The following is a 25,061-nucleotide window of genomic DNA, read 5'->3' as shown; positions in this document are numbered from 1 at the left end:
GTCTGGTTCTTCAAATCCAAACAGCTGCATTGTATGAAATGATCGTAAACTCAGGATATAAATGTATGCAAAATATATTTTGATTTCATGTGTTTTTATAGTCTGTGTGAGCTGGTAATAAAAACAGCTTGTGTTCTGTGAAAGGCATTGTAATTGCAGCAATTATGTTTGTTTATGTGTTATATTATAGTTTTTATTTTATTGCTTTGATGTCTATCCAAAAATGCTTTCAAAAATATCTTTCCAAAAATACTGGACCTATTTCCTTTCTTATGTCATATGTAAATCAGTTGGATTGAAGAAAATCTTCAATTTATGTATTCTATTAACAATTTATATATTGTATAATAATGATAGTTATTCATAGATAAAATGATAACTATTATGCAAGGTATTCAGTCTCTGAAAATGCCGGGTATTAGGTTTTAATCAGAAAACATGACTACTCTGCCAAATTGCTCATTTTCTTCACAACTATTTATATGGATAATGAGTTACATTTAGGGTTTTTGTTTTTCATGTTATATCTTTTCATATTAACTGCTTAAGAACCAAGCCACATTGTATGTTAATGACTTAGCCTATTTTTTTAAATGTGGACAGTAACAAGTTATGAGTTTAAAACTCTGGAACGCTTCAACATATCCCAGCGATTCTGAGACTGTTTTTTCATAACATTTTGTATTTCATGATATTGGAAAAATTTGTTCGATATTGTTTGCGTTTATGAAAATATAAAAAACTTGGCAACAGTTTTGAAAATTTTACAATTTTTAAATTTTGAATTTTTATACTTTTAAACCATATAGTTATACCACACAAAAAAGTTCCTAAAAACATTTTCTGCAGCTCTACTTTAAATTAGCAGGTGAAAGGGTAAATGATCCAGCTTCCAATTTCAATAAAAAAACTTTAAAACATACAAATCCATTCCAATCGAGAATTTGCCATTATATATATACCATCTCCAGGTCTTGGAAAAAATCCAAGGCACTATCCCTGGCTTTTAAACAGGAGCTCGAATGCAAGCTGTGCTGAGCCCCTGCAGTGATTATTAGGGAGATGCTTAAATAATAGTACCTCCCTAATAACCATGCTGGGATTGGTCAGTTAGATTGCCTCACCGATCACAGCGATTTGAGAGTGGGGACAAATGAAATGGGTCCCCACACCTCTTCACGTGACAGTCAGTTGGTAGCTACAGCTGTCAGCACTGGACTGTTGGGGTAAGTTCACACAGTGCATTTTTCGCGGCATTTTTGCGCAGTTTTCGGGTGCGTTTTTGCTCAGAAAACTGCATGACTTTGCTTCCCCAGCAAAGTCTATGAGTTTTCATTTTTGCTGTCTGCACACAGCGTTTTTTTTCAGCTGCGTTTTTGTGGTGCCACAAAAACGCAGCATGTCAATTATTCCCGCGTTTTTCACTGTGCTTTTCATCCATTGAGTGCAATGGGATGCTGAAAGACGCAATGAGAAACGCAAATAGCTGTGTTTTGGTGCGTTTTGGTGCGTTTTTAAGACCAAAAACGCAGCTATAAACGCAGGAGGTCAGTAGTAAAGTGACGTGTACAGGAAGAGGATTCCTTTTGTCAGTAAACACAGAAGCGTGAATCCTCCCGGTACCGTCACCGCCGCTTCCACCTCCCGTCCTGTGCATGTATGCTGCCGTGCGGCGCCATGTCTGGGCGGGAGGTGGAAGCGGCTGCGAAAACAAAAGTGAACACCTTTCTGCAGCCTCCCGTTGCCATGCCCGCTCCCAGCTCCTCTCACGGTATCGCCGCTCCGGGTGTGTGCAGTACGATAGATGCAGGACCTGGCGATGGATCACCTGATGTAGTCACCTGACGCATCAGGTGATCGTAAGTCTCGGGCTGACGCCAGCGGCCGGCCGGCTTCACCTATCAGCGGATGCGTCAGGAGACTTCATCCCTGATTACCGGCAGCTGCTGCAGCGATCGGACGGGATCAGACTCCGCTGCAGGAGCTGCCGGTAATCAGCACATAAGTGAGTATTTTTTTTTTTGCACCGATGCATCATCTGATTGTATAAACGGCTTTTATACAATCAGCTGATGTGTGATGTGCTTCAGCCCCTAGAACCTGACACATCATCTGATCGCTTTGCCTTCCAGCAAATCCATCAGATGATATTGGATCCGGATTGGATGGCACGGGACCCTTGACCCAGGATTACTGCGGAGGGGGGTTCTTTATTTCAATAAAGATGGAGTCACTAATTGTGTTGTGTTTTATTTCTAATAAAAATATTTTTCTGTGTGTTGTGGTTTTTTTTATCTTTACTAGAAATTCATGGTGGCCATGTCTAATATTGGCGTGACACCATGAATTTCGGGCTTAGGGCCAGCTATACAGCTAGCCCTAACCCCATTATTACCCAGCGAGCCACCCGGCATCAGGGCAGCTGGAAGAGTTGGATACAGCGCCAGAAGATGGCGCCTCTATGAAAGCGCCATTTTCTGGGGTGGCTGCGGGACTACAATTCACAGCGGGGGTGCCCAGAAAGCATGGGCACCCTGCACTGTGGATTCCAATCCCCAGCTGCCTAGTTGTACCCGGCTGGACTCAAAAATTAGGCGAAGCTCACGTCATTTTTTTTTTTTAATTATTGCATGAAATTCATGAAATAATTAAAAAAAAAAGGGCTTCCCTATATTTTTGGTTCCCAGCCAGGTACAAATAGGCAGCTGGGGGTTGGGGGCAGCCCGTACCTGCCTGCTGTACCTGGCTAGCATACAAAAATATGGCGAAGCCCACGTCATTTTTTTTGTTTGGGGGGGCAAAGAAATCCTGCATACAGTCCTGGAAGGAGGATGCTGAGCCTTGTAGTTCAACAGCTGCTGTCTGCTCTCCTGCATACACTATTGGATGGAGGATGCTGAGCCTTGTAGGTCTGCTCCACCTGACTCTCCCTCAAGCATACAGTCCTGGATGGAGCATGCTGAGCCTTGTAGTTCTGCAGCTGCTGTCTGCTCTCCTGCATACACTATTGGATGGAGCATGCTGAGCCTTGTAGTTCTGCAGCTGTCTGCTCTTCTGCATACACTAGTGGAGAATGAAGAACACATTGAAGAAGGAAATGACATCAGACCTTTTTTTTTGTTCACTGATAAAAAACGCATAAAGATGCAGTGAGCAAAAACACAGTAAAAAGCAGCAAAAAAACGCACCAAATCGCGGCAAAACGCGTGCGTTTTTTGCCGCGTTTTTTTTGACGCGGGTGTTTTTCTACAGTAAAACAAAGGTGGGAAACAAAAGAACAGATAGAATCTTATTCAAGCAGAACAATGGGGTGAGGACAGATTATGGAGGCTCACCTGTGGGGTTGTGAGAGTCATAACCAAGACCAATATATGTAGTAAAAAACAGATGAGATAAAGAGTTTAATAACACGGCGCTTCCGCAAAGGTAGAATCCAGTCACATCTTGTATAAAAAAATTTGTTTTATTGGTCTATGCGTTTCGGACAAGCTGTAATGTGATTTCTGTCCTGAAGAAGGAGATTAATCTATGAAACAAGTAGTCCAATAGCATCACTTTTTTATACCAGTTTCAAATGGAATTTTACCTTTGCGGCACCACAGTGTTGTTTAACCCTTTTCCTGGCCTATTTTTTACTGTTTTCCTAAAGTGACAGTTTAAAGCCATGACAGACATAACACTTCATGGTGTGGGAACTGGGAACTGTTCATGACATGCTATTCCTATGTTTGTCATTGGTCGTTAAGGGATTAAAGACAGCATAGATGGTATGGGGATGCATATACCATGTCCACATGCAATTTAAAGTCATATTAGAGTCAAAGCCCAAAAAAGCCTGATTAGACAATACTCACACTACCTTTCTAACTTTTTATCTTTATTTTTTGCAGTTGCATTAATTTAGTTTTTCATTGCTAGTAGATGCACCCCTGATAATGGATCATTTTCTGCCATATGAGTCCTAAAAGGAATCTGTCACTAGCTTTTTGCTATGATGTTTGAGAACTGCATGATGTATTGGCAAAAACACTGATTCCAGCTTGTTATCATTAATTAATATGTTTGTTATTAATATGATGTTTGGCTTCAGGTCATGGATATTCGAACATCTTGTGATCTCATTCGCAAAAATAATATATTGTCCAGCACTATTTCCAACACTGCTGAAGCGTCAGAGCAGGCTAACATCATTTGCGTTGCAGCGCTGGTCTTCCCATGATGCCCTGCAGCTCTGACATCTTATAGATTATTATACTAGTGCAATGGTGCATACCAGGGCCATCAACGATCAACGGTTCCCAGTGGATCACAGTTTGTATGAGTCATTTTCCATCTTCAGAGTCACTGGATAAATTTCTGTCACCTGTAGAGTTTAAGATCTTATGGTCAGCACGGTTCTCTCTCTCTTCCCTCTATTGCGTAAGCTCTTTCTAATAACTCCTCTACTAAAAAGATACCTCGACTGAACTGTTCTGCTAACTACAGACCTGTCTATAATCTCTTCTTCAACTCTATACTCCTGGAACACATGGTCCACTCTTGTCTAAATTGTTGTCTCTCAGATAAATTACTTCTTGACTCTTTACAATCTGGTTTATATTCTATACACTACAGAAACTGCTCTTATTAAAGTTTCTAACAATCAATTTACAACTAAATCTAATGATTCTACTGGATCTCTCTGTTGCAGTTGACACTGTGGATCACTAATTCCTTCTCACTGTGCTCCTCTCTATACAGTTAGGTCCAGAAATATTTGGAAAGTGACACAATTTTCGCGAGTTGGGCTCTGCATGCCACCACATTGGATTTGAAATGAAATCTCTACAACAGAATTCAAGTGCAGATTGTAACGTTTAATTTGAAGGTTTGAACAAAAATATCTGATAGAAATTGTAGGAATTGTACACATTTCTTTAAAAACACTCCACATTTTAGGAGGTCAAAAGTAATTGGACAAATAAACCAAACCCAAACAAAATATTTTTATTTTCAATATTTTGTTGCGAATCCTTTGGAGGCAATCACTGCTTTAAGTCTGCAACCCATGGACATCACCAAACGCTGGGTTTCCTCCTTCTTAATGCTTTGCCAGGCCTTTACAGCCGCAGCCTTCAGGTCTTGCTTGTTTGTGGGTCTTTCCGTCTTTCAAGTCTGGATTTGAGCAAGTGAAATGCATGCTCAATTGGGTTAAGATCTTGTGATTGACTTGGCCATTGCAGAATGTTCCACTTTTTTGCACTCATGAACTCCTGGGTAGCTTTGGCTGTATGCTTGGGGTCATTGTCCATCTGTACTATGAAGCGCCGTCCAATCAACTTTGTGGCATTTGGCTGAATCTGGGCTGAAAGTATATCCCGGTACACTTCAGAATTCATCCGGCTACTCTTGTCTGCTGTTATGTCATCAATAAACACAAGTGACCCAGTGCCATTGAAAGCAATGCATGCCCATGCCATCACGTTGCCTCCACCATGTTTTACAGAGGATGTGGTGTGCCTTGGATCATGTGCCGTTCCCTTTCTTCTCCAAACTTTTTTCTTCCCATCATTCTGGTACAGGTTGATCTTTGTCTCATCTGTCCATAGAATACTTTTCCAGAACTGAGCTGGCTTCATGAGGTGTTTTTCAGCAAATTTAACTCTGGCCTGTCTATTTTTGGAATTGATGAATGGTTTGCATCTAGATGTGAACCCTTTGTATTTACTTTCATGGAGTCTTTTCTTTACTGTTGACTTAGAGAGAGATACACCTACTTCACTGAGAGTGTTCTGGACTTTAGTTGATGTTGTGAACGGGTTCTTCTTCACCAAAGAAAGTATGCGGCGATCATCCACCACTGTTGTCATCCGTGGACGCCCAGGCCTTTTTGAGTTCCCAAGCTCACCAGTCAATTCCTTTTTTCTCAGAATGTACCCGACTGTTGATTTTGCTACTCCAAGCATGTCTGCTATCTCTCTGATGGATTTTTTCTTTTTTTTCAGCCTCAGGATGTTCTGCTTCACCTCAATTGAGAGTTCCTTAGACCGCATGTTGTCTGGTCACAGCAACAGCTTCCAAATGCAAAACCACACACCTGTAACCAACCCCAGACCTTTTAATTACTTCATTCATTGATTACAGGTTAATGAGGGAGACGCCTTCAGAGTTAATTGCAGCCCTTAAAGTCCCTTTTCCAATTACTTTTGATCCCTTGAAAAAGAGGAGGCTATGCATTACAGAGCTATGATTCCTAAACCCTTTCTCCGATTTGGATGTGAAAACTCTCATATTGCAGCTGGGAGTGTGCACTTTCAGCCCATATTATATATATAATTGTATTTCTGAACATGTTGTTGTAAACAGCTAAAATAACAAAACTTGTGTCACTGTCCAAATATTTCTGGACCTAACTGTAGGCCTCAAAAAAACTGCTCTCTCTCTCTTCATTCTCTCTCTTACTTGCTCCTTCATTGTATAATTTGCCATCTATTCTTCCTCTTCTCTTCCACTTACTGTCAGGGTTGCTCCGAGGTTCACTCCTAGGCCACCTCCTGTTCTATCTGTACACTGTCCTTATTGGATAAACTATTGGCAGATTTGGTTTCCAGTACCATCCAGATGCTAATGACACCCAATTATACAATTGTTCAACTGATTTCACTCCATCTCAATGCAAAATACTAGTGACTGTGTGTCCACTGTCTCTAACATCATGTCTTCCATTTATCTATAACTGCATCTCTACAAAACTGAACTTGTATTTCCTCCATTTACTTAGCTACCTATACTTGGTATTGCAATTTCCTTGAGTGGTTCAATCATAACGCTCAAGCAGCATGCTTGATGTCTCAGGGGTCAAAAGTGACACAGAACTTTATTTTATTCCCTATACTTGATCGCTCCACTTATTCATGTCACCTGCGTTTTAAAGATATACCCAGAATAGAGTTGAGAGGACTGGGAATAATCCGGGTCCTGCGGATCCGCGGCGGGTTGATATAGAAGTTCGGATCCGATACGGAATCCGGCACCATATATGTCAATGGGGAGTGGAATGCGGGACGAGAGAAAGAGAGAGAGAGGGAAAAAAAAAATCCGGATCCTGATCGGGCACCCGGAATCCCGCGGTGGGGTCGGACTCGGATCTGCCGCTCAAACCATGCGGATCCGGATTTTGCCGATCCGAGTCCGTTCAACACTAATCCAGAATACAACTTTATGGACCTTTGAAACTCTAAAAACTGTTACTTACACTCCTTTTCATTCTCATCTGGACTACTGCAACTCCCCGTTCGATCTCCCCCTTGCCAAACTTCCTCCTTTAAAGGCTGTTGTAAATGCAGCAGCCAGCTTCTATCACTTTCCAACTGCTTAACCAATACCTCCACCATGCGACATTTATTGCACTGATTACTTATCCACTACACAGTACAATATAAACTCCTCATTTCACCGACAAAGCTCTCCACAGTTCTGCACCACCCTACATTATTTTATTCATCTGTTTATCACCCTTCCTGTGATTTCTATTCTGAAAGTGCTCTAAGACTAACATATTACTTAATCGAAAACCACCCACTTTAATTTCTGAGGCTTCTCTCATGCTACACCAGTGTTCCGGAATGTACTACCCTGGATGATTCATCGAACCCCTACATTTTTAAACGTGCATTAACAACAAATCTCTTTATATGGACTTCTTTCCTCACTTCACTAATCTAACTCTTCTCTGTTCTCTCTTTCTTTCTTTTCCTCAGAATCTGGTCCCTCTTATTCATCTGTCTCAATATCCTCCATTCACCCAGTAGCACTTGGTAACTGTACGCAGACAAATACTAGCTGATGACGGCTCATGCAGCTTTATTTAAAAACCTTACAATTATATATCTTATCGAACTGTATATGACAAGCACTTGTTATCTATTTCCTTATTTTACTACTAGGGATAATTGAATACCTCAAATTTTCGGCTTTGCGAATATCCGACGAATAGAAGCCACTATGAGAATATTTGATGCGCAATGTAAGTCTATGGCAAATAGTTCTGAATAGTTGTTATTCGGGTTTCCCATAGACTTACATTGTGCATCGAATATTCACGAATAGTGGTGAATAGCAGTGACCTATTCGGCAAATATTCATGAAGCCGAATATTTGAGGTATTCGATCATCCCTATTTACTACCCTTTCCTTATGTAGCTTGTGAACATGGCCCTAACTCCTTCTGTATCTGTTGAATTACATGTTGCTTTGTGATGACTTTTTGTAGGTATATGTCCTCGCTCAGTTGTAAAATGCTGCAGAATATGTTGGCACTGTATAAATAAAATTATTATTATTATGATCAGCAGGGTCCTCTCTCCTGTAGAGTGTAAGTTCTTATGATCAAAGGGGTCTTCTTATTTCTCTCTCCTGTAGTGTGTAAGCTCTTATAATCAGCAGGGTTCCCTCTCTCCTGTAGCGTGTGAGGTGTTATAATCTGCAGAGTTTTCTCTCTTCTCCCCACATGTATTTTTCAAGCACTTACAAACTTTCTGTATTGAAATTCACTCAAATGTATCCACTGCAAATCAAATTTTTTTACGTTTGGTAAATTTAAAGAGATCCGCTCATGTGCAATCACTTAGGGTGGTGTCACACACAGCGACGATGACAAAAATGTCACTGCTACATCACCATTTTCTGTGACGTTGCAGCGACGTCCCATCGCTGTCACTGTGTGTGACATCCAGCAACGACCTGGCCCCTGCTGTGAGGTCGCCGGTCGTTGCTGAATGTCCAGCTTCATTTTTTGGTCATTGCTCTCCCGCTGTGATGCACACATCGCTGTGTGTGACAGCGAGAGAGTGACGAAATGAAGCGAGCAGGGAGCAGGAGCCGGCTTCTGACAACCTGCGGTAAGCTGTAACCACGGTAAACATCGGGTAACCAAGGGAAGACCTTTCCCTGGGTACCCGATATTTACCTTCGTTACCAGCCTCCGCCGCTCTTGCTGCCAGCGCCGGCTCCCTGCTCTCTGCACATGTAGCTGCAGTACACATCGGGTAATTAACCCGATGTGTACTGTAGCTAGGAGAGCATGGAGCCAGTGCTAAGCAGTGTGCGCGGCTCCCTGCTCTCTTCACATGTAGCTGCAGTACACATCGGGTAATTAACCCAATGTGTACTGTAGCTAGGAGTGCAGGGGAGCCAGCGCTAAGCAGTGTGCGCAGCTCCCTTCTCTCTGCACATGAAGCACAGTGACGCATGTCGTTATGATCGCTGCTACTTCTGCTGTGTTTGACAGCTAAGCAGCGATCATAACAGCGACTTACAAGGTCGCTGTTGCGTCACAGAAAATGGTGACGTAACAGCGACGTCGCTGTCGCTATGTGTGAACCCAGCTTAACTGGGCTTTTTGATGTAGTTTTGATAAAATCACTGTTTTATCTGTTGCATATGTATTAGTTCTCCAAACGCTGAGCTCTACATAACCCTGCCAACAAAACTGATTGACAGTTTTCTGTGTGCACTGTGTGTAAGCAGAAAGCTACCAATCAGTGGTTGAGAAAGGGATAAACAAAGCTCATAAATATGGAGCACTACATAGCAATAGATTTTCTCATCCTCTTTTGATAATCTCCACCTGATAAAACAGTGATTTTATCAAAACTATAGCATGCAGTCCAGTAATTGACACATCGCTGGAATCAGAGTCTCTGTCTCCACATTGTGCTGCTCTCAGATTAGGTTGCAAGCACCTGGTGACAGATTCCCTTGAGTTGTTACTATCTTGTTTCCTTAGACGTGCAGTGGTCCATAGTCTCCCAACTTGCTGGTATATGGGGTGGAAGTAAATCTACTGTAGTGACTGTTCAGATTAGCAGCTCTTGATGAGAACGCTTGAACTCTGCATCTCAGATAAAGCTTATTGTGATTAGGAGAAAACAATGAACCACAGCAATCTCACCAAGCATCACAGCAGTGCTTACAAGCTGAAAAGTAGAGAGTTTGTTAGTATGATGCCTGTTTTGCCACAAAGCCATCTGGCAGTGGTTGCCTCTCTTCAAAAATGAGCTGCCAACAATAACAAATATATTTGCAAATATTGGTAGAATAATTTTTTTTTCTAATAAAATGTAAATTGGAAAGTTCTTTACTTTTACAGGTATTGTCCATCCATACTTATTATGAAAAATGGGAATAACCATTTAATGGGATGTAAACCAGGCTATTGTGCAAGATGACAAGGTATAATGGCCCACCAGGCAGTTACACCCCTCAAAAAGTTTCACAATTACCTTAATGGGTATTGGGCTTTGCCTTTGTAGGTTTAACTCCACCCTGGTCTCTGTAACCTGTTTAATGCATTGTGCTGGACTTTGCAGGACTTTGTAGCTAATTGATGTGACATCACCACATTCATCCAGAGTTCCTTGTAAGGCTATGTGCGCACGTTGCGTCGGTGTACCTGCAGTTTATTCTGCACGTTTTCCTTCCCTTGGTTTTTGACCAAATGGCTTCTGACCATTTTTTAGCGCTAAAAACGCATGCGTTTTTGTAGCGTTTTTATTGCGTTTTTAGCGCTTTTTACATGCGTTTTTCTTCTTAAAAACGCATATGCGTTTGTCATGTCATTGAACTCAAAAATAAAGTTAAATGATTCAAATACAAAAATGTCTGCCTTTCCTGTCTTGCTTATGTTAATTTGTTATGATGTCACTTCCTGACGCAATGATAACTCTAAAATCATCAAGATTGAACATGAAAACACTTCATATGTTGCAAATTTAAAGTATACAAACACAGATTTTGATGTCACAAATAAAATAATTTATTTTCAAAGCTTTATTTACGTCATAAAGCCATTTTTATGCACATTTAAACATATGTGCAACATATAATTGATATTTTTGAAAAATACATAATTTTTTATAAACATAAACAACATTATATCATTATGACATTATGGTTCTGAAAATAATTGCCTGCTGAAATATCCTTGTGGTGGTTGTTGGGAATGCAAATTAACATTTAACGGGGGTTGTAGATTCATTTGACTAGATTGTGGTTTTTGAGTTTGAATGCCTGGATGCAAATATTGTTGGGGCACATTTTGATTATATGTATTTGTATTTAGAGAATAAGGTTTTTGTATGTAGATTGGGTTATGGGCAATAGTAGCTGTATTCTTTTGGGCTGGTGGGTTTTTGACGTCATCAAAAAATTGTTCAATTTTAGAAATAATTGCGCCAGAGGAAGGGAAACTACCCTCTTCCTCATAGCAAGTCAGCATCCCACATATGGCTGTCATGCATGTATTTTTTTTCTTCTCATCTTTAATTTTTCTGATTCTACCTGCTATACTAATGCCAAAATGATCAATGTCATCTTCTTTGGCACTAGTATTCAATAATTTTAAGGTTTCGTTACAAATAACGTCCTCCTCTAATTGGATATTTTTGGTGTTTTTTTTTTTGTTTTTTGGCTTAATATATTTTGTGGGACCTGAGGTAATTATTGTAGGTCTAGGTGGTGATTTATCTTGAACAGTACCACTTTCTATATCCCCTTCATGTTCAGATGAAAATTGATCTATATTGGCTGATGGCCCTTCCTGGTGTGGTTGAAGAAGGCTCTCTTGCCCCTCTTCATCATCAACAGGTGTTTGTACTGCTACATTTCCTGAAGTTCTGTTGAGGTGAAAGAAAAAATAAAAAACAAATAAATACAATGTAATTTATTGTGATGATAACATTATTGTCATAAAACAAATTTAACATACTGTTACATGAATACTTACTCTCTAGTTTTCCGACTTGTGCAGAGAAATGACAGCTCATCATAATAGATGAAATTTGGTTTTTTAGGGGAACTGCCACTTTTCATGCCCTCATTCCTTATCTTGTGAAATCTGTCCTTAACTGAACGCCACCTTTTCCGCACATCAAGCTCTATTTTAATTGTGCAATGAAATAAAAAAACACAAAACTTATATTAATTTTAATAAGTATAGTAACAGTATAAAAACAACTAATTTAAACAAGAAATATACCAATTTTATGTTGTAAGGCTGCATCAGCCTCATGCCATTGTGGGAACAGTTCAGCACAGATTGTTCCCCAACAGTCCATCCTCTTGTTTTTTTGCATATAGTCAGGGCATGTGGGATCCCAAAGGCATGGCATGGATTCAACCTGTAACATAATTTTACAAATTAGTAAAGAAGTGATTCCTAAATTTCTAAGATTATAAAGCTTGCCATTATCATTATAACATTTTTTAAGCAAAATATTGAAAAATAAATCAGGTACTTACCATAGCAATTAATTTTGCAACATCGATCTTCATTCGCTGGAACCAAGCCATTATAAATTTCAGTAGATCAAAGTTTATCTATTATGAGAAATCACAATAGTAGCAGGCACTGAAACATACTCAGCTCTGTATTTATAGTACAAAGGAAGTGATGTAGGTAATGACGTTTGTGCCTGGTTTATTTGCCTACTGCACCTGCGTTTTTGGTTTGTAAAACGCTGGTAAAAAGCATGTAAAACGCACATTAAACGCAGATTATTCACTTCAACATGCGTTTTGCCATTTCTCATTGACTCCAATGTTAAGGAAACGCTGCAGAAATGGCAAAAACAACTGACATGCTGCTTCTTTTTCAGCATGGTTTTTGACCACAAATATGCAAATTAAACGCTGCTGAAAAAAAAGCAAAGTGCAGACAGGATTTCTGCTTTTACCATAGACTTTGCTGGAAAACAAAAACGCATGCCTTTTTGCCCAAAAACGCTGCTGCCAAAAACGCTGCAGAAACGCGGTAAAAAACGCAACGTGCGAACATAGCCTAAGTATCGCAGACTGGGATAGAAACTGCCAGTGGGGCTCTATCACTCTATCTCAGAAGCTCAAGTGAGGTTAAACCTACAAAGGCAAACCAGATTAGAAGGAGACCAGCATCTGCAGATACCATAAATCCAACCAAAATAAATATTACATAATATCCAAATATTTGTTTTATAAATTGATTTATATTTTTTTATCGTGCATATATTGGTATCTTGCACCTATCGAGTATTTGGGGACCAGTTTGTAGTACATGCATGAGGAGAGAGAGCTGGCAATAGAGTATTCTAGATGAATATATTTAATTATTTATTATTTTCCCTTTTTTTGTATTATTCTTTATTTAGTTTTATGGTTATATATACATATATTTCTTCATGGTATTTTGTTTACTTAATTTACACAATTAATCTGATCGGTAAATAGCGTAGCAGCAAAAAATTCCAAATGCCAAAATTACAATTTTTGGCCGCCGCAAATTTTGCACAAAATGGAATAACAGGTGATAAAATGTAGCATCTGTGCATAAATGGTACTATTAAAAATGTCAGCTCAAGATGCAAATCATAAGCCATCAATGAGCTATAGATGCCGAAAAAATAAAACTCTACGGGTTTCATAAAATGGCGCAAAAAGTGCTCCACTTTTTTTGGACAAACGTCTGAATTTTTTCAACCCATTAGATAATAGTAAACCTGTACATGTTTGGTGTCTACGAACTTGTACTGACCTGAGGCATCACACCAACACATCAGTTTCACCATATATCGAACACGGTGAATAAAATATCCAAAAAACAATTGTGCAATTGCACTTTTTCTGCAATTTTTTCATACTTGGAATTTTTTCGTCATTTTCCAGTACACTATATGGTAAAACTTATGGTTTCATTTAAAAGTACAACTCATCCAGCAAAAAATAAGCCCTTATATGGTAAGATTGACTGAAAAATAAAAAAAAGTTACAGCTCTCAGGAGAAGGGGAGCAAAAAACAAAAACTGAAAATCCCCCGGGGTGAAGGGGTTAAGAACATTTTTTGTTCGAAATACGTAGACTATGTCTATGTTTTAACTTATGGAAAAATAAAGCAAAGATTTTAATATACTATCTGCGAATGCTAGTCTCCTTCTAATCTGGATTACTTCTAGTCAGGAATCGGCCTGATATTTTTTTCAGTGCACCGCATCTTCTGTGGTATCCTATCTAGTATGGTGATCTGAACTGGTCTTTTGTTTCTGTGTTGGACAACAAAGGCGAAGCCCAGTGGAAATGGATGGTTTGAATATGAATATTTTACTTTCTTCTATAGACATCTAAAGTCTGGACAGCCAGATCTGCTTTTAGTGCTTCAACACCCATTAGGATAATTGTGGAGCTTTTTTGGGGAGCAATTGCATGGTGGGATATTTAGTGATGAGCTCAGCAAAGCTCGTTACTCAATCAAGCCTCAAACATCTGAGCTACAAAATGCCCATTGACTTATATTATACTCATTAATGAAGTCGCACTTGAACACCCTGATGCTCGAACGAGTAACAACTAATGCGTGGATGCTCTCTCATCATTCATTTTTAAACCTTGTTAACTTGCACAATAAACTGGTTTAGTTCCATATTTAGATATTAACCCTGTGGTGATCTATAACGCTCGCAGCAACATGGTGATCATGGATGTGTGAAGCCACTAGACCGCAGTGGACTGCGGTAGCTGACCGCAAGCAGGACACGGGAGAGCGTAGATGGTGAGCAATAGACTAGGTTTATTGATAATCCTTAAACAGGAAAGGAGTGCGAAGGTGACCAGAAGAGGCACCACCGGAACATGCACCGGACTCCCCTGGAGGAGCAGCCAGGAGAAAACCCCTATACAGGGGCTGTCCAGCCCAACCCTAGGGGGCCTAAGTGCCTGATCTCCAAGACAGTGGTTATGACTCACCGCATCACAGAGAAAGAGCAAAGTCTCTGGTAAGTGTACCCGGACAGTGGCACAGCACAACATGCGAAGACACGGCAATTGTGAAGGAAGTGGAAGTGGCTCCTCCGGATGCGGCACCACAGAGGACCTGAAAGGTATTTTCATTAAGCCCTAGTGATATTCGTCTATTGCATTAAATGGGATGTATTATCAGAAATATAGTCTAAAATATATCTCAGATTCGGAAAATGAAAATGAATCTAAACACATGAGCATCAAGCCCTTGAATTGAAAATGCTGGTTCAAATATAGCAGTTTTCATGGCTACCTGTGGTGTGATTTTGTCACGCTATCTCACATGGTACCGTGTGACTTGCCACGGACTTGGGGCAATTGTTGTGTTGCTTACTTTGTTTATGATTAAACATATTTCTTTACTTGGGCACTCTAGGGGTTAATGCAGTTTCTGATGCAGAAGCAGCAGACTTCCTAATGCCGTTCAGCTGTGTCCACTGATGTTCACATCTGGCCTGGATAAAAACCTCCTGCCTCCAGCAGAGGGTTCCGATTATTCATCATCCTTTTGTAGCTTGGCCCGGAGGTGGACGGACACATTCCTTTTGCTGCTGCTTGTCTTCCCTGTTGATGGGTTGTTTGGAAGTAATCCTTGGTGTAGTTACTTTTCCTTATTCCCTGTTGGTTCCAGTTCACCTCTGTATGTTTTCCTCTAGTTGTTTAGTTATTTGTTGATGTCTGTATGTGCCTTTGCCCGTTTTGGAACATTATTGGTGGGGTGTTTGTGAGGGACTCCATCCCAGTTTGTCCCCTTGGGTGGTGGGGGTGGGAGGGACTTTACCATCAGGGAAAAGACAGGAGATAGGGCAAGGTTGGAGACTCTAATGTCATTACCCTTAAGTGTAATTCTTGGATGAGGGTCAGCCTAGGGCTTCCCTTTAGCTTGAGGGTAAGCGGCAAGGGCCCCCAACCAGTTTCTCTCCCATCCGGTCCCGTTCTGGGGTGACAGATTTTTCCTTCAGGATTTATTGTTTGTTTGTTTTTTTGCGACTTTTACTCTACCACTGAATTGTGTAGAATTGAGTCTTCTTAATTTACTTTTTTTTCCCCAGTTTGATGTCACCTATTTACATATTCTTTATTATAACGCATAAAGTTATTAATGTGTGTTCAGCTTTCTATGTACTGCCATTTGCATAGAGAAGTGGTAATTGACATATTTCGCCATGTACTATATGAATAGAAAAGGGAGACCGGGTTGTTTTGCTTAATAATGTCTCATTAGAATTATCAAATAAACAGATGCATCTGCTTGTCTCAACAAATAGAAGATTCCCGTTAATGTTCCAGTGCCGAGTACGGTACAAATTCTGTTTTGTCTCAGTACTCCATTCCCTTTATTAACCATGTATTAAGCAAAGTCTACTTTAAACTTTGCAAGTTTATTTTCACCCTCATTGCACAATCCCTTTTATTGTCCTCTTCCTTACATTACATTAACTTTGCGTTTAAAATAAAGATAATCATTTCTAAGCAAGTAAAAGCAGCAGGGCAGATAACTCAGTTTAATGGATGCAGTTAGCAAGTAGTTACACTGGAAACCTTCTCTGTACACTCAGGTAGAACACTAATTAGAGAACTGGAAGGTAGTTTTATTGCAGAAGTTATCAAGAAATTGTGAGGAAAGGAAATAATCCAATAATCAAATAACTGAAACAAAATAACAAATGCTGTTGTTGACACTGGGAGGAATTGTTAACATCGTATTATAATTAAAGTGTTTATATTTGGCTTGCTCCATTTGTAGTCTCATCTCATCTAATTTTCCAGTGTGATCACAAAACCTAAGGGTAATTGTACACTACAAAGGTGTATCGGTGCACATGTCTCTAAAGGCCCCTTTACACACTGAGACTTTCAGCGATCCCACCAGCAATCCCAACCTGGCCGGGATCGCTACAAAGTCTCTGGTGAGTCTCTGGTGAGCTGTCAAACAGTCAAACCTGGCCAACGACGCAACAGCGATCCGGACCTGCAGAACGACCTAGCTAGTCAAACACTGGAAACGAGTGATGTGTCACAATATCTGTCAATCACTATTCTCTGTCAGTCGGTCTCTCCCTCTCGGTCTCTATTCTCTCTCTGTCGGTCTCTCACTATCTCTGTCCCTCTCTCACAGTCTGTCGGTCATTTTCCCCTCCTCTCTCATACTCACCGATCCCCGATGCGGCACTGCACGGCATTCACACTGCTGCGGCGGCTTTTACTATTTTGAAAAAGCCGGCCGCTCATTAAACAATTTCGTATTCCCTACTTTCCCTGCCCACAGGCGCCTATGATTGGTTGCAGTGAGACACACCCCCACGCTGAGTGACAGGTGTCTCACTGCACCCAATCACAGCAGCCGGTGGGCGGGTCTATACTGTGCAGTGAAATAAATAATTAAATAATTAAAAAAAACGGCGTGCGGTCCCCCCCAATTTTAATACCAGCCAGATAAAGCCATACGGCTGAGGGCTGGTATTCTCAGGATGGGGAGCTCCACGTTATGGGGAGCCCCCCAGCCTAACAATATCAGTCAGCAGCCGCCCAGAATTGCCGCATACATTAGATGCGACAGTTCTGGGACTGTACCCGGCACTTCCCGATTTGCCCTGGTGCGTTGGCAAATCGGGGTAATAAGGAGTTATTGGCAGCCCATAGCTGCCAATAAGTCCTAGATTAATCATGTCAGGCATCTCCCCGAGATACCTTCCATGATTAATCTGTAAATTACAGTAAATAAACACACACAACTGAAAAAATCATTTATTAGAAATAAAAAACACAAACACATTCCCTCATCATCAATTTAATCAGCCCCAAAAAGCCCTCCATGTCCGGCGTAATCCACGGACCTCCAGCGTCGCATCCAGCTCTGCTGCATGCAGGTGACAGGAGCAGCAGAAGACACCGCCGCTCCTGTCACCTCCACGCAGAAAATGAGGTGAGTAGCGCGATCAGCTGAGCTGTCACTGAGGTTACCCGCTGATAGAGAGAGAATAGAGACCGAGAGGGAGAGACCGACTGACAGAGAATAGTGATTGACAGATATTGTGACACATCACTCGTTTCCAGTGTTTTAAGTCCCCTTTACACACTGAGACTTTGCTGCACAGCGGGAAACAAAGGACCAAAGAATGGTCCTGAACGATTTGTAGCGATCAGCAACTTCACAGCAGGGGCCAGGTTGCTGATGTGTTTCACACACTGCAATGTCACTGGGGAGGTCGCTATTACGTCACAAAACCGGTGACGTTACAGTGATGTTGTTTACGATGTTGCAGTGTGTAAAGCCACCTTAAGCCACCTTAAGCCACTCCATGGAGATTAGCTCCTAAGGCCTCTTTCACGCGTCAGTCAAAAACACACACATTTATCATTAATGAGTTAAAGATGCATTTGGCCCTCCGTGTGCCGTGATTTTGGCACCCGTGTGTTCTCCATGTACTCCATACATGATAGCACATGGAGATCACACACTCCTATACTCACCTGTCCCCGGTGCTGCTCTCCTTGGTGCTGATGTCTCCGGCTCTCCTCTCTCCGACCGCTGCTGTCTCCCCTCTGTAATTACTTAACAGTCACGGTGCAGTGAACATTCATGAGCATAATTAGCCAGCCTGGAAGCAGGAGATGGCAGCGGACGGAGACAGCATCTTTGGAGACAGGTGAGTATAAAAATAATTCTATTTCAAAAATATCTATTTTCTCTGGTTCATGTTAAATGGATCCCATGACTGTGTGGACTGTGGATGCCAGACAAAAACGGACTTGGCACCGCACAGAAACATGGTCAGTGAGAAATCACTGATGTGTGCGCTGACCTATTGATTTTAATGGGTCTTCATACATCCGTGATTAGTAAAAACAACATGTAAAAACAACAACATACATACCAGAATCACTGATGTGTGAAGGAGGCCTAAGTAACAAGAATGTCAATTAACTTTAAACCCACATTGTTTTGTCATAGAATCATATTTATTTGATTCTGTAACAAACCGAAGGCACATGAAGATGCAGTATCAGCACAAGTAAAATGTGACAAATTTTTAATAGGGGTAGACTACAAAATATTTTAAGATTCAGAAATTTACAGATAATTGGGAATTTAGTATAACAGTTGGAATTCCTGGTTACAGATCCAGTTCTAGATGACGTGTGGAGATGCACGAAAGATAAAAGTGAGGCAGTCTCATTATGATTTTACCAGTGTGTCTAAAAACTCACAGCCTCTCTAATAAAACACATGAAGGATACCTGCCAATCATGAGTCCTGCATGGAGTGTGTAAACACAACTTCATCAGCATTTCTAAATTACTGGTATTGATCACATGTGTTTTTTGTGTCATTTTCCTTTTTTGTCTTGGGATATTAGTCAAGACTGCCCAAATAGATAATATGAAACACATAAGTAAATACATAAATATCAATAATGGATAATATAGCAATAATACAAAATACAATGGCAAGGAGAAGGTAATGGAAAGGTAGGATGGAGGGAAGTACCCTCAGGCTGTGGATGACATGAGAGGCAAAGGACAACTACAGTCGAACTAGAATAGAAGGGGAAATGGCAGCCCAAAAGTAACACAGAAGAAACGCTATGCAGTAAGCCAGGTAAAGGTCTTACCGCTGTGTTGGAGCCTTGGGGATCAATGTGGACAAGCGGAGGAGGCTGGGAGGATCACCGCAATGAGAAAGTGTGCCACGAGGTATCCAGAGCAGGAAGAACGTCACATCATTTTTTTCCAAAAAATTATTTTTAATTCAGCTAAACAGCTGCCCATGCTATCTGTCTGTCTATTGTATCAATTGTCCTATCCTGTATGATCTTATCCTATTTTATTCCATTCTATTCTATTGATCTAGCATTTGTGGGCAACGGATCCATTATAGCATAATAAGAGAATAAGAGTTGATGGGCAATGGATCCTTTAATGGATACATTCCTAACAGATCTGTTGACCATTGACTCCAGTTATACACTAACAGATCTGTTAGACATCCGTATTTAGATCCATTGGAAAAAGGTCTTGCATTCATTCATTTTGGTCTTTCTAACAATGGACACTAACAGATTGGTCCTAATGGACACATTTTGGACCATCTGTTAATGGATCAATCACTATTAAAGTCAATGGGGAATATACGGATCTGTTAACAGATGCTTTTTTGCATTTTCCAAATGGATCTCAAAACGGATTACATTACAGGACATGGTAACGTAGCCTTATCTATAAAAATACCCCTTGAATTGTTAAATGCTGCAGATTATGTTGGCCTTAGAGAAATAAAAAATAAATTATCAGAATAATATGCTTCTTTCTGACTTATCAGTCATGTCTTCTCTTCTGCACTGATCATTTACTAACAAAAGCTGCTTAAGGCCCTGTGCGAATGCTGCAGATTTACCGCGGATTTTGCCATAGATTTGACGCGGAATTGCAGCAGAAAATGTGTCTAACATTGCTGCAGTCATTCCCCAGCAAATCTTATGGGTTTTAAAAAATTCTGTGTGCACACTGCGTTTTTTTTATGCTTGCGGATTTTCCATCGCAGAATTAATGAGCATGTCACTTCTTTTCCGCAGGTACCTGCGGTTTTTGCCATAGATAATGGTAAATACCGCGGGGACCAAATTGTGGAAAATCCGCGGTAAATCCGCGGTGAATCCACGGCAAACCGTGGCAAAACTGCAGCAGATCGCTGCAAAAACGCGGTTTTACCGCGTTTTTTACCGCGGGTGCAGGATTCTTTCAGAGGATCCATTTTTTTGTTAAGAAAATGGCACTTTCTAGTGCGCACATAGCCTAAGGGGTACTTTGCACGCTGCGACATCGCAGGCCGATGCTGCGATGCCGAGCGAGATAGTACCTGCCCCCGTCGCAGCAGCGATTTCCTTGTGATAGCTGCCGTAGCGAACATTATCGCTATGGCAGCTTCACATGGACTCACCTGTCCTGCGACCGTCGCTCTGCCCGGCGACCCGCCTCCTTGTTAAGGGGGCGAGTCGTGCGGCGTCATAGCGACATCACACGCCAGGCGGCCAATCGGAGCGGAGGGGCGGAGATGAGTGGGATGTAAACATCCCGCCCATCTCCTTCCTTCTGCATATCCTACGGAAGCCGCAGTGACGCCGGTAGGAGATGTTCCTCGCTCCTGCGGCTTCTCACACAGCGATGTGTGCTGCCGCTGGAGCGAGGAACAACATCGGACTGTCGCGTCAGCATAATCATGGATTACGCTGACGCTGCACCGATGATACGATTACGACGCTTTTGCGCTCGTTAATCATATCATCTAGGCTTTACACACAACGATGTCGCATGAGATGCCGGAAGTGCGTCATTTTCAATTTGACCCCACCGACATCACACCTGCGATGTCGTAGTGTGCAAAGCCCGCCTAAATCTGGCTACAGACATATCTTTAGGGAGGCATCAAATTACTTCTGCTGCCTATGGAATTCAAGGGAGAGGGGAAAGGGAAGGAGTTGGAGAGAGATAGATGTAGCACAAATAAAGATCACTGTTAGGCGGGCTTTGCACACTACGACATCGCAGGCCGATGCTGCGATGCCGAGTGCGATAGTGCCCGCCCCCGTCGCAGCAGCGATATGAGGTGATAGCTGGCGTAGCGAAAGTTATCGCTACACCAGCTTCACACACACACTCACCTCCCGTGCGACGTCCCTGTGGCCGGCGACCCGCCTCCTTGTTAAGGGGGCGGGTCGTGCGGCGTCACTGCGACGTCACACGGCAGGCGGCCAATCAGAGCGGAGGGGCGGAGATGAGCAGGATGTAAACATCCTGCCCACCTCCTTCCTTCCGCATATCCTACGGAAGCCGCAGGGAGGCCGGTAGGAGACGTTCCTCGCTCCTGCGACTTCACACACAGCGATGTGTGCTGCCGCAGGAGCGAGGAACAACATCGGACCATTGCGTCAGCGTAATCATGGATTACGCCGACGCAGTACCGATGATACGATTACGACGCTTTTGCGCTCGTTAATCGTATCATCCAGCCTTTACACACTGCGATGTCGCATGCGATGCCGGAAGTGCGTCATTTTCAATTTGACCCCACCGACATCGCACCTGCGATGTCGCAGTGTGCAAAGTGCCCCTTAGACTTTCTAATGACTAGAGCCAAAAAACTGTGGAAAAAAAATGCCACAATATGTAGAATCCAAGTTACTTATTCTGAAAAGTTACCTGGCAGTGCACATACACTCTAAACTTGGGATAGTATGAATGTCAAACTCTACAATGATTTAAAGAAGATGATTTTGTTGGATGCATAAATGCTTATTATAAATTAATTTTCCTAGCATCAAAAAACAGAACTAAAAAGGAATATGAATTTACATACACAGATAAATTCAAGGTCAGTACAATGATGACTCAAGGCACTTTTCCGTACAGTTCTGCAGAAATGTATTAAGAAATCCCCGAAGATTAGCAAAAAGGAAATTTTATGGTCAGTAGAAAAATTTTAAATATTACACATGATAATTCATAGCATTTTTAAAATTATTGTGTTGTAGTGATGAACATGAAAATAATATAAAGAAATTTCTGTAGCAATAATCATCTTTTAACTTTTTAACTATTCTAATACCTCACAGACATTTTACATTTGTTGAGAAAAGTAACACTATCTTGAAGAAAAGGAGAAATATCTGGTACATCAATGTGTAAATTAAAAAGTAGATTCCTTCATTATAAGTTTGTCAAGCTGCCACCAGGGGGAGCCAGAGCTCTGCAGCAGAAAACACTACACAGAGCAACGAGAACCAGAAAGTAAATACACAGCGTTCTCATACACTGCCTCACAGCACAGCTGAAAAGCAGAACTGCAGGGCATGCGAGGAATAGTCAGTCAGGCTGGGTCAAACACCATACGGGCAGAAGCAGGACCGGTGGAACGAGCAGAAGAGGAGTCAGGCCAAGGTCAGTAACGGAGGAAGCAACTGAGTGGGGAAATAGGAGAGGGGACAGAGGACAGGAGGGATGACCAGGGGACAGAACACAGACAAGGGCACAGGAACAAACAGATCAGGATATCACTCACAGGACCAGCAATCACAGGCAAAGCAGTTCTAAGCTTATAGCCGGCGCTGGTTCACTGGAAATGTCAGCTTTTAAGGCATGCAGGGTCCGGAAGTGAGGCCCAAGAGAAGGCTCCGTCGCCTAGCCATGTGGACAGGAAGGCGAACCATGACAAAGTTGCATTAAAACATGGCATTAGGTCACAAACCACTCCCAGCCTTGCCATGTTTCCGGTGCATTACAGTGCCTACTATTAAGGTAGTTGACCAGACCCGCTAGGTCGCGTTTTGGTGCAGTAATGTTCCCAGAATAACACATGTTGGCTGCACATGTGCCGGTTCATGCACGTAGTAGTAAAATTATTGCAATTTATGCCTCTACAAAGTTGTAGCTGAGGATATAATTCTTGTTGTGGTTGCATCACTACGTGTTTGTGTGGGAAGTGACAACGTAACCTAGTCATCTTCCTCCTTCTACACCTCCTCTGCTGAGCTACTCAGCTGCATGCCTCTGGATTCATACCCAGTGGAATATAGACCCTCAAAATCATCCTCTCTGTTTTCCCACTCCTCTCCCTGACAGTCACATTCCACCTCTTCCTTCCCTGACAGCACAGTACAGTATGTGTGCATCTCAGGTGTCTGAGTCTCATTATTATCATCTCCACCCCTGGGATTAATGTTTGTTGATCAGGGTCTGAATTCTGCTCATACCCTATTGTTATGGTCGCCAAAGAACGGCAAACATCCGGGAGTGGACCCACTGGGCCGTACACCGGACTCCACTGAAGGAGTTAATCAGTAGCAAACCCCTAAAAGAGGGATTGTCTGGAGTAGCAACAGGGGGCCTAAATGCATAACTGCCAGGAACCAGTGGAGGTCGGCTCATATGGACTGGTAAAGTCTCTTAGTGTCTGCTGCTGGTGTGCTTGAATGGGGAAGCACGGAGACTAACTTGGACTAGGCAACACAGAGAAGGTGGCTCAGACGTGGCAGCACTGAGATGGTTGCTCAGACGTGACAGCACGGAGGTGATGGTAGTAAGCAGGCTCTAGGATGAGACACAGGTTAGAAACACAGACTTGGAAGTAGGACAAGGCAAGCAGTACTAGACACAGTAGCATAATGGTACCTGAGAACTAGAAACACACTAGGAGGCAACGTTGCTCAGGTGCCTCCTATAAGGGAAGGCGGTCTTAAATATCTTAAGATAATAAGTGACCTCAGGGATCACTTCCGGGTAATTGGGCGCCGGCCTTTTAAGAAACTGGGCATGGCCAAGCACACCCTACGGACACTCACTGAAAGCCTGTGCATGATCTGGAAGTAGGGAGAGACAGCGGCAGACCCCAGGGCAGAAGAGAAGAGTGTGGAAATTCTGGGCAGGTAAGAAGAGCGAAGGCCTGGGAGTAGGAGCGTGTGGGGGTGACAAGCTAAGACCACGACCGGGCACTGCACCTACTTTGTCTAACGCCAGATCCAACTGACAAAGATTTTGGACATCGATGCAGGTTCCTTCCTCCTCCTAAGTCTGGGAATCTTTGGAGCAGCCCTCTGTTGATCATGTAATAGATTGGGTGAAAATCTCAGCAGACTTGCCCATCTATGGTTCCCCACAGTCAGTTGGCCAATTGAAGAGTGTTGATGTCGGGGGAAAGAAGGGTAATTGGGGTGCCACTTCTGAGTACTAGACTGTATATGATGTTGAGGTGGAGGAAGAGGAGGAGAGGCCACTAGACGCAGTGCTTGCCATCCACTGTAGCACAAGCCCTTTCTTGCCCTCATCTACAAGTCATACTGCTGTGCGCCTGTTAAAGAAAGGGAGTCAAGTAGCCCATCCAGTAATAGAAGTTGTCACTTGTATTTTTTGTAAGATCAGCCGGTATTTTTTTAGTAGAGCTTTTAGCAACATTACCTCTGACCCTCCAACACCATTACAATACACCTCCAACACCACACTTATTCCCCTTTTACCATGACCATGGGATTTCCCACTCATGTTTGATGTACCCTTCCCCTCTTTTTACCAGCTGTTTCAAAACCCTGGGCCTACACCTTTCAGTCACCTGTCACTAAATTACCAATGACTAGTTAAATGATGAAATAGCAATATTGGGCAGGACCACACAATTACCACTATTTAGATGATAAAATGGCAACTTTTGGATGGGTAAAAGATTTGGCACTATTTAGATGATTGAATAGCAATTTTGGGATGGA

At 42.0% G+C, this 25,061-nt stretch overlaps 1 protein-coding gene across 1 annotated transcript in view; it reads right to left on the bottom strand.

Moving 5' to 3' along the window:
* The window catches only part of LOC142292037 (uncharacterized), a 119,970-nt gene extending 95,130 nt beyond the window's left edge, over positions 1 to 24,840 (bottom strand). The window contains exons 1-5 of the mRNA XM_075337140.1: positions 24,757 to 24,840; positions 12,280 to 12,357; positions 12,017 to 12,158; positions 11,765 to 11,915; positions 11,320 to 11,654 (exon numbers count right to left, since the gene is read on the bottom strand). Of these exons, the coding sequence (XP_075193255.1) occupies positions 11,320 to 11,654; positions 11,765 to 11,915; positions 12,017 to 12,158; positions 12,280 to 12,357; positions 24,757 to 24,840 (790 nt within the window). The remainder of the gene's footprint in view (positions 1 to 11,319; positions 11,655 to 11,764; positions 11,916 to 12,016; positions 12,159 to 12,279; positions 12,358 to 24,756) is intronic.
* Positions 24,841 to 25,061: the final 221 nt, after the last annotated feature.

This window comes from Anomaloglossus baeobatrachus, chromosome 1, assembly GCF_048569485.1.
Source record: "Anomaloglossus baeobatrachus isolate aAnoBae1 chromosome 1, aAnoBae1.hap1, whole genome shotgun sequence".
Taxonomy (NCBI): Eukaryota; Metazoa; Chordata; class Amphibia; order Anura; family Aromobatidae; genus Anomaloglossus; species Anomaloglossus baeobatrachus.
This window is presented reverse-complemented; position numbering and strand designations above follow the sequence as displayed.